The sequence below is a fragment of the Helianthus annuus genome, chromosome 3 (genome assembly GCF_002127325.2).
Source record: "Helianthus annuus cultivar XRQ/B chromosome 3, HanXRQr2.0-SUNRISE, whole genome shotgun sequence".
NCBI lineage: Eukaryota > Viridiplantae > Streptophyta > Magnoliopsida > Asterales > Asteraceae > Helianthus > Helianthus annuus.
The window spans coordinates 172,948,811-172,959,400 of NC_035435.2; the positions used below are offsets into that span (position 1 = coordinate 172,948,811).

The following is a 10,590-nucleotide window of genomic DNA, read 5'->3' on the forward strand; positions in this document are numbered from 1 at the left end:
TACCTATACTTATAATTTCGAAATTAGACCATTTGTTGTGATTAATGTGAAATGTAAAAACTTCGCGTTATGTAGACGGTGTGGATTTCACCTCTCACTCCCACCAACACGCCCATCGATATGTGATATGGAGATGTCAATTATGAAATGTGGAGGTGGGATGAGGTGACTCTAAATAATTTGGTTATATATTATTTGATCCCACGCCCACGATGATCATCCCCGTCAAGTCCCCCACGCCATTCTGCGCCCCTTCTTTTGTAGTGTGTCACTCCCAGGATTTAGACGTAGCGGGGCTTAGCTCCCCACACAACACATAGTTTAAGAATAATCCGTATTTTCGTTTTATTTGATTTTTTAATTACACAGTATCTATAACGTTTGTTGTTATATGTGTGTATGGACACACATAATCTAAGGCGGGTGGTGTGGAGTGACGCCCCACCTCCACATCAGCCAATAATGATATGATGGCGCCCCACCTCCACCTCTTAAGCGCCAAAGGGGCTCTTGAGAGTGTAATGGCGGGTGTCAATGGGGAGGCTCTTGTAGAGCCCATTACAGGTTAGGAAGTCAATTAAAACCCCACATTTGGAGGGGCCGTTATTCCCAACTAAATCACACCGGGTAGCCTAAGAATAATTCAAATTTTCTTTTTATTTATTATGGTTACTATATGATTGCTATAAATTGTTGGTTTCTAACTTTTGTTACATGTGTGCATGGACATGTTCGTTTCAAAATTAATAAAATTAATAATATGTTTAGACATGGTGCATAAAAGAGAGAGATACAAAGAAGATTACCAAACAATCGTATGCATCACATAAATAAAAATCAAATAAATACAAATGATTGTCTGGCTCGTAACATATTTTAATTCTGAAACAAACGTGTGTGTGTGTATAATCAGTACACGTATTTTCTAACGAATTAATTATACAATTAAACTTATTCATCATTTATTAAAATTGTATGTTACGTTACTTTTGGGTTTATTACACATAGATATGGAACATTCATTACAAGTGCATTTTGTGGACCTTCGGCTAAACCATTGGTCAAATGTTTGGTACAATAATTCTCACATGGGCTTGAATTAAGGTAGCCTAGTTTAGTGGATAATCTACACTATAAAATGCAATCTTGACAAGCAAGTTTCATCACAAAACAAAACAAAAAACATACAAAATGGTTCACATACACTCTCTATTGATACTTCTTAGTGTAGCTATATCATCCTCTACCCCTTCCTTGGCCAACCACTGGCCAACAATCCATCGGAAGCCAAAACCGTCGCACCTTCGACACAAACAACCAATATTTCCAGTGGTGTCAATGTTACCTCCTCCTAAACCAATCCATTGGACAACACCAAAGAGACATGTTCCCATGGCACCACCAATGTATATGGTACCACCTATCGACTCGCAATCACCACCATCACGAGTCTACACGTCACCACCAGATTTTGAGGCTAGTCCACCACCATCAAGAGACATTCGCATGTCACCACTTATCAACTCACAACCACCATCGTCGCATGATTATACATCACCACCAAATTTTCAGGTTAGTCCATCACCATCACGAGATGCTCCCATAACACCACCAATGTACATAGTACCACCTATCAACTCTCAATTACCACCACCACCACCACCACATGTTTACACATCTACACCAAATTTTGAGCTTAGTCCACCACCGACAAGACATGGTCACGTGGCACCACCAACCTACATGGTAACACCCATCAACTCGCAACCACCCCCATCACATGCCTATACACTACCACCAGATTTTGAGGTTAGGCCACCACCAACAAGACCTACTCGCATGGTGCCATCCAACTACCAACCACCACCATCATATGTCTACACACCACCCCCTGTATTAGAAAAAAGTCCACCACCAACTCTTATCTTCACATCACCTCCAACAAATGAAATTCCATCACCGCCATCTTATGGCAATCAAGCACCAATTAGAGAACTACCACCTTCACTTGAGCCTATTGATGATCCACCTATCGATGACCAACCACCACAAACTCCAATAGACACGCCACCCTCAATTGATCAACAACCACCTCTATTGGATCCTATTGACTATCCACCTATAGAGGATGAGCCATCACAAACTACAACTGACATGCCACCACCACCCACAAATGATGATCAACCACCAAAAACTCCCAATGATGTGTCGCCACCAAGTGACGATCAACCACCACAAACTCCCATTGACATGCCATCACCAAGTGACGATCAACCGCCAGAAACTCCTATTGAAATGCCATTGCCAAGTGACGATCAACCATTGCCACAAACTCCTATTGACATGCCATCACCAAGTGACGATCAACCACCAGAAACTTCTATTGACGTGCCATTACCAGGTGATGATGAACCGCCAGAAACTCCTATTGACGTGCCATCATCAGGTGATGATCAACCACCAGAAACTTATATTGACCTGCCATCACCAGGTGATGATCAACCGTCAGAAGCTCCTATTGACGTGCCATCAACAGGTGACGATCAACCGCCAGAAGCTTCAATTGACATGCCATCACCAGATGACGATCAACCACCAGAAACTCCCATTGACGTGCCATCACCAGGTGACGATCAACCGCCAGAAGCTCCCATTGACATGCCATCACCAGGTGACGATCATCCGTCAAAAAATCCCATTGACGTGCCATCATCTGGTGACGATCAACCACAAGAAAAACCCATTGATGTGCCATCATCAGGTGACGATCAACCACCAGAAAATTCCATTGACGTGCCATCTCCTGGTGATGATCAACCACTAGATTCTCCCATTGACCTTCCATCACCAGGTGACGATCAACCGCCAGAAACTCCCATTGACCTGCCATCACCAGGTGACGATCAACCGCCAGAAACTCCTGTAGATGTGCCATCACCAAGTGATGAACAACCACCAGAAACTCCTATTGACATGCCACCACTAAGTGAAGATCAACCGCTAGAAACTCCTATTGACTTGCCATCACCAAGTGACGATCAACCGCCAGAAATTCCTATTGACGTTCCACCACCAAGTGACGATCAACCACCAGAAACTCCTATTGACGTGCCACCACCAAGTGACGATCAAGCGCCAGAAACTTCTATTGACGTGCCACCACCAAGTGACGATCAAGCGCCACAAGCTCTAGTTAACGTGTCACCACCAAGTGGCAATCAACCGCCACAACTTCCCGTTGGCGTGCTACCACCAAATGACGATCATCCACCACCAACTCCTGTAGGTGTCCCACCACCAAATGACGGTCAACAGCCACAAACTCCCATTGGCGTGCCATCACCAAGTGACGATCAAGCGCCACAAACTTCGGTTAACGTGCCACCACCAAGTGGCAATCAACCGCCACAACTTCCCGTTGGCGTGCTACCACCAAATGACGATCATCCACCACCAACTCCCGTAGGTGTGCCACCACCAAATGACGATCAACCGCCACAAACTCCCATTGGCATGCCATCACCAAGTGACGATCAATCGCCAAAACCTCCTACGAACATGTCATCACCAAGTGACAATCAACCATTGCCAAAGGCTCCCATTGATAGGCCATCACCAAGTGACAATCAACCGCCGAAAACTCCCATCCACTTGCCACCACCAAGTGATGATCAACCGCCGCAAACTCCCATCGGTTTGCCACCACCTAGTTACGATCAACCACCACCAATTGATGATCAACCACCACATACTCCAATTGCCATTCCCCCAATTCACGATCAACCACCACAAACTCCAATCGACATGCCACTACCATTTGAAAATCAACCCCCACAAACTCCTGTCATGCCACCACCAATTGAAAATCAACCACCACAAACTCCTGTCAATGTGCCACCGCCCATGGAGTATAAACCACCACAAACTTCGGTCGATGTGCCACCACCCAAGGAAGATCAACCGCCACAAAGTCCCATCGGCTTGCCACCACCCATCAAGGATCAACCACCTGACAATACGAGCTTTATGCCACCGCCTGTTAAGAAGCAACCACCTGAAAATCTTCCGCCAAGACCAAAACCACATACGTGGAGACCATTTGCACCTCACAGTCGTTACCCACATTACCCTTCACACAGATGGCATCCACCTGGCACTGATGGTGACTAGTCTGATTAACTAAATCTGTCAAGATACTAAAGGTGTTTTTCTTCATGCATGTTCTATTCATGTTTCAAATAGCCATTGATGTGCATTGTGCAACAAAGAAGCATGTTTAAGGCATTGCAAGGTTTTGTTTCATTGGCTAGCTAGTAGTGTATGTGTTAACTTTATCCTAATCCAACATCGTTGTGTGATTATTGGGATATCCTACATTTCTTGTGTTATTATATTGTAATTGTAATTACTATGATTTTAGTTTTACCTTTTGCCCGCTAACTCACAAGCCCTCTTATTTATATACTATTAATTTGAAACATTTGTGTGCAAGTTTGGTTGTAAGTTGTGCTTAAATACTTGTACCTTAATCAAATATAGGTTGTAAGTTGTGCTTAAGTGGTTGTACCTTAATTAAATAATAATGGTTTCATTACCTTACCAAATTCAATATGTTTTGTATGCATGTATGGTTGTTAATTGTGCTTAAGTGGTTGTACCCTGATCACATAATGGTTTCATTATCTTACCATATTCAATCGGTTTGATCCATTCAAAGTTGTTTTGTTTTATTTGTAAATTATTATTATTATTTATAATAATCTAATTAATTTAGCCAAAATCTTGTATAAATATAATTTGCAACATATTGATACAATGGTTGTTGTAATGTATGCATTATGGTTTGTATAGTGGTAATCATATATATTATATATAGATTACGATTAACCTGTCAAATGGGAAAAAATAGACGCGGGTTCATCGTAACGCGCGAGTCTTAGATCAACTTAGTTATTTTATTTTATGTTTTACGTTTCGGTTTAATTTCTTCGCATTAACACCGCAACTTCAGTGTCGGTGGTCGCTGACAGCAGTGTGGCATTAGTGCTCGCCCCCGCCGCATCGCGGGGGGTGTTTAATACTAGTTCTATTCTACTTATAAATATAAACATTTTGGCCACGATAGAACTTCAACCGTTAACTCCGTGGGAAGAAAAACTATTTTTCATATCTTGATACCACTAGAGTACAAGTATACAACCCCTTTAGTATATACATTTAGGTGTTGAGAAAAAATTTTTATTGAGAAGAAAAAGAATAAAAGGGTACAATTGTAAAACATTAAATATTTTTTTTTCTCATCTCATTTATTATTATGTTTGACTAATTAATTAGTCATTAAGACTACAATCCTCCACACTAAATATTTTTGCCTACACACATCAAAAGTTATCCTACACATTTCGAAATTTATCCTACACATATTGAAATTTATCCTACACAACTCGTAATTTATCCTACACGCCTCGTATTTATCCTACACTATAAATGAATTTTTATTTTTATTTTTTGTGAAAAATATATATATTAAAAATAAGTTACAAATTTAATATAGTTAGTTATTAAAGATGAAACTACCAATTAATTAATGATGTATGTAAATTTACTAATATACCCTTATAGTTACATTAAGTACAAATATTAAATGAAGTCTAATGAAGCATTCCTATTGGTTGAAGTTTCTTCTTTTTTCTTCTTACAAAGAATTTCTTCTCATTTGAACCCTCCCCTATACATTTATACATTTACATATGTGACAGTTAGTGGTGGTTGAGGTTCTTGGCAGGAATAACTGTCAATGACAGTTCATCGACACCGTCATCAACCATCACAACCTTTCACTGTTTTAATACATTATATAAGTTCTAAATAATAAGTATAATCATCCTAATTACAATAATTTCATAATAAACATAAATAATTAAGTTTAATAATCCAATAGCATCTATATCTATACTATATAATAAAAGAAACCAACTTTGGGACACGTGTCATCATATTAGCCCATGTCTTATAGATAATTATTATTTTAGTTTAATCTCTTTTAATTAATTATAGATAATCTTCCTGCTAAATATTATTTAGTTTAATTATTACTTTTGTATTTATGTATTTACTTCAAATTCAAACTTAGTTATCTAATTTGTTATTAGAGTAAATTACGATTTTGACCCATCTGGTTATATTACTTTTACCCTTTTAGCCTCAAAAGAAATTTTTTAACATCTGAGCCCTCAACGTCTACCCTTTTGGACCCTAACGTCTTTTTTTCTAACCCTTTTGGCACCTAAAAGTAAATGGATGGGGTTAGTGTTAGGGGCCAAAAGGGTTAGAAAAAAAACACGTTGGGGGCTCAGATGTTAAAAGATTTATTTTTTGGCTAAAAGGGTAAAAGTGATATAACCACAGGGGCCAAAATCGTAATTTACTCTTGATATCTATCTACTATAATAAAAGAAACCAAGTTTTGGACACGTGTCATTAATCTAAGGTATCCTCAAATTTATATTTATCTTATATTAACTAAATAAATAATAAATTAATATTAAATCTTATCATACTTTAATAAAATATTATCCTCAAATCTAACTTGTTAATTTAATATATTTTTAAAACAAATACCTCTTTTTCCTACTTATCTTATATTAAATATATAATAATAAATTAATATTAAATGTTATCCTAATTTATTAAAAACATAATTTTTTAGTTAGAGGAAGGTTAACGTACATTACCGCTTAACGTACATCACGTACGACAGGTAATTACGCACGTTCATTTTAAAATCATGCACGTTATAACTCAAAAATCCAAAATCACACATGTTGAAACACAATAATCACGCATGTTGAAACACAATAATCACGCATATCGAAAACATTAATCACGCATGTTATAGAACAAATTACGAATGTTGTTGTACGTGAAGTACATTAAGCCGTAATGAACGATATACTTTTTGTTTTAGTTATTTGGTATACAAAATTATATTTATTCAACTCGTGTAAAACGCGGCGTTTTTAAAAAATATATTTTTTTTTTTATTGTTTACTATACAAAGTTACATTTATATAACCCGTGTAATACACGAAGTTTTTAAAGATATAACTTTTTATCGTTTACTTTGTAAAATTAGATTTATTCAACACGTGTAATACACGGAGTTTTTTAAGGATATAATTTTTTTATTATTTGGTAGATTTTTCAACCTAACTATACACGAGTTTTTTTAAAGATATGACGTTCTTAGTATTTAATATACAAAATTACAGTTATTTAATCTGTGTAATATATATGGTTTTTAAAGATATAACCTTTTTATTATTTGATATATAAAATTACAGTTATTTAACCCGTACAACATACGGGGTTCATAAAGATATAACTTTGTATTATTTAATATAAAATTACAATTATTTAACCCGTGTAGTACACGGGGTTCTAACCTAGTTAACTATATATTTGAACGTTTTGTTTAGTTTGGTATCAAATAGATTTTACGAAACTTAAAATAAAATTAACTAATATTATTTATCACTTCTACATTTACAAGTTTTAAATAAATGGTTAAATTTATTGAGACTTCGTTACATTTACAAGTTTTAAACAAAAGGTTAAATTTAAAATATTATTCTAAAATTTAAATTGTTAATTTAAGATATTTTTAAATAAAACAAATTATTTATCACGAAAACCAAACTTTGTATTAATATATGAAATAGTTTTATTTTCATTACTAAAAAAATTATATATTTTTATTATTTTGTATAGAAATTTACATTTATTCAACCTATGTAATAAATGAGGTTTTTTAAAGATGTATTATTTTATTATTTGGTAAACAATATTACATTATTCAACCCATGTAATACACGTGGTTTTAAAGATATAACTTTTTTATTTGGTATATAAAATTAAATTTATTCAACCCGTATAATATGGTTCTTATAGATATAACTTTTTATTATTTAATATATAAAATTATATTTATTCAACCCCTGCAATAAAGGAGGTTTTTAAAGATATATTGTTTTATTATTTAGTATATAAAATTCATTTATTCGACTCGTGTATTACACGAGGTTATAACCTAGTATACAATATAGTAAGGAAATCTCTACAAGAATGATTTATAATGTGATACAAATGAATTACACCATAATTGGTAAATTTCATACATCAATTTGTCTTAACGTGTAACATTTTTGTTGCTAAAAATGTCACAAAGTTTCCCTATTATAAGAAAATAACCAGTAATAAGACCCGCACGCGTTGCGGCGCGGGTACATTGTAAACGTCGAACGAATTAGTCCAAGCGTTATGTAATGCGCTAGCCTTATGAAAACACGTGTTTCGATGTATCCGGTTGAATTCAATGTAACATATAGTTGCACTGCGATTGGATCAAAACATAACGCAAATCGAATTTATACCGTATAATCATAACGTATTATATGCGACCCGACTAACCTGAATTTATATTGTCAAGTCAAAAACTCTCGAGGGGTGAAAGTGACATTTTACAAAGTTCATAAAAAGTTATGGGTTAAAAATTACATTTCCTAAACCTAAGGACTAAGCGGGGGTAATAATAAGATTTTACAAAGTTAGAGTTAAAAAGAAAACTATGATAAAGTTGAGGGTATAAAAGACACTACCACAAAATTGGAGGATAAAAAGCATACTACTTTTATAAAAATGTTATTTATGTTTGAAAAAAAAAAATTGACAGCAAATCAACAATGAGAGTCCCTTTGATATTCAAGATTCTAGAAACTTAAATGTAGAAGTTGGTCGGTGGCCAAGCCACCGACTTTTTAAGAAATCTTTTTTGAAGTACTGTAAACAAAAGTATGCTTTGAGACCAAAAAAAGTATATTATGTTGGACATGGATAGTTTGTGATAAAATTTATACCCGTTAACTTAAAGGGAAATGGACTGTATCACCCCCAACTAATCAAAATTAGCCGTTGTCATCCCCAACTTTCACTTTGGCTCCCATCACCCCTAACTGGACACTTGGGTTGCTGTGTCACCCCGTCGTTAACCAGACACTAACTAGGTTAGTTTTTTTGCTGACATGGCTAATTTATCCTATGTGGCATGCTGATGTGGATGTGGATATGGAACATATTTATAAATAACAAAAAATAAAGGAAAAAAACTTTATCCCCATCGATGTGGATGTGGATCTGCAATCCTAACTCCCCACAACAATCCATAACTCTCCTACAAACACACAATTCATATGCCTCTCTGTAAGAAGCCAACCCTATATCCCATTTGAAATCCTCACGCAATCACCATGATTACCAGTGGACATTTCTATTCATCATCATGATGCCTAAGACCGTCGGTGCAATCACCAGATCTATCCGCCAGAACAACTATATACTCGCGTTTCTCTGTATATCGGTTTGTGTATGCAATTCTGCCTCTCAAAATACATATCTCTACCTAAAAACGAGAAATCCAGCCGGCAAGTTTGGCAGAAATTGAACATGTGGCTCCTCTACACCGCGATCTGTTTCATATTTGTTTATCAGTTTGCGGATTTCTTCCCGCTGCAAATGACGGTGACTTTGTATGGTGTAGTGAGTTTGTGTAGTGAAGGGGTGGGTTTGGGCGGTGGTTGCAGGTGGGTGGTGGTGGTGGTGGTGGTGGTGGTGGTGGAGGTGAAGATTAGGGTTTTGTGATTGAAGATGGAACCGACCGCGATGTTTCAGCGGCGGAGCAGGTTAACCGGAGGTTGTAAAGTTCATCAATGTCGACATTTTTTGAAGATGGGTTCGTGAGCTTGCGCTTGAAATTGGATTCGTGTGGGTTTTGGGGTAAGAAATGGTCCGGGCTATGGTGATTTCTGGGTCGATTCTTGCGATGACGGATTCGATTAGTAAACAGACGCTGAAAGGGTTGGGGTTTTCGTCGTCTTCTGAGTTTTTATTGCCGGATTCTGTTAAGGGTTTGAAGGCATAGAGGTGATGTGAAGATGTTGGTTGTCAGTGGTGTGGGTTGGAGGGTGGTTGTGGGCGGCTGATTACCGCCGGAGTTCAACAAAAAATTTAGGGTAAATTACTTTTTGAGTCCCTGTGTTTTAGAGGTTTTAACCACTTGAGTCCAAAATCAAAATGTTTAACGTCCTGAGTCCCTATAAACACTTTTCTTAACCATTTGAGTCCAATTTTCTAACCATGTTAGAATTATTTTGTTAAATGACCAAATTACCCTTACCTAATATTTCTTTCTCTCTCTATCATATCACAAAGTAGCAGATAAGGTGCAGAATCGAAGCAGACTGTGGTTCGTCTCTTTGATTAACAGTAAGCTTTCAATACAATTTCTATTATCTCATAACATATCCCCACCGCACAAACAACCACTGCACATCCACCATCCGCACCATCATCACCATCACCATCCCCACCACGAGCACCACTATCCCTACCGCACACACAGAACCACCACCGCACATCCACCAAATCAAACCAAAAAGCACAAATTCACATCAAATCGAACTTATCTAGGTCCAAATCAAACAAAAAACAACTAAAAAATTAACAACATCGAACCTGGTTGACCGATTTCTGTCC

The 10,590-nt window shown here is 36.8% G+C and overlaps 1 protein-coding gene across 1 annotated transcript; it reads left to right on the forward strand.

The window, feature by feature from the left end:
- Positions 1-1,178: 1,178 nt before the first annotated feature.
- On the forward strand, positions 1,179-4,447 carry LOC110932633 (extensin-like). The gene has a single exon (XM_022175955.2). It carries the CDS (start codon positions 1,192-1,194, stop codon positions 4,168-4,170), a length of 2,979 nt encoding a protein of 992 aa, XP_022031647.1. The 5' UTR covers positions 1,179-1,191; the 3' UTR covers positions 4,171-4,447.
- Positions 4,448-10,590: the final 6,143 nt, after the last annotated feature.

Coding starts and splice junctions, on each gene's coding strand:
- LOC110932633 (XM_022175955.2), top strand. CDS start 1,192: ATGGTTCACATACACTCTCTATTGATACTTCTTAGTGTAGCTATATCA.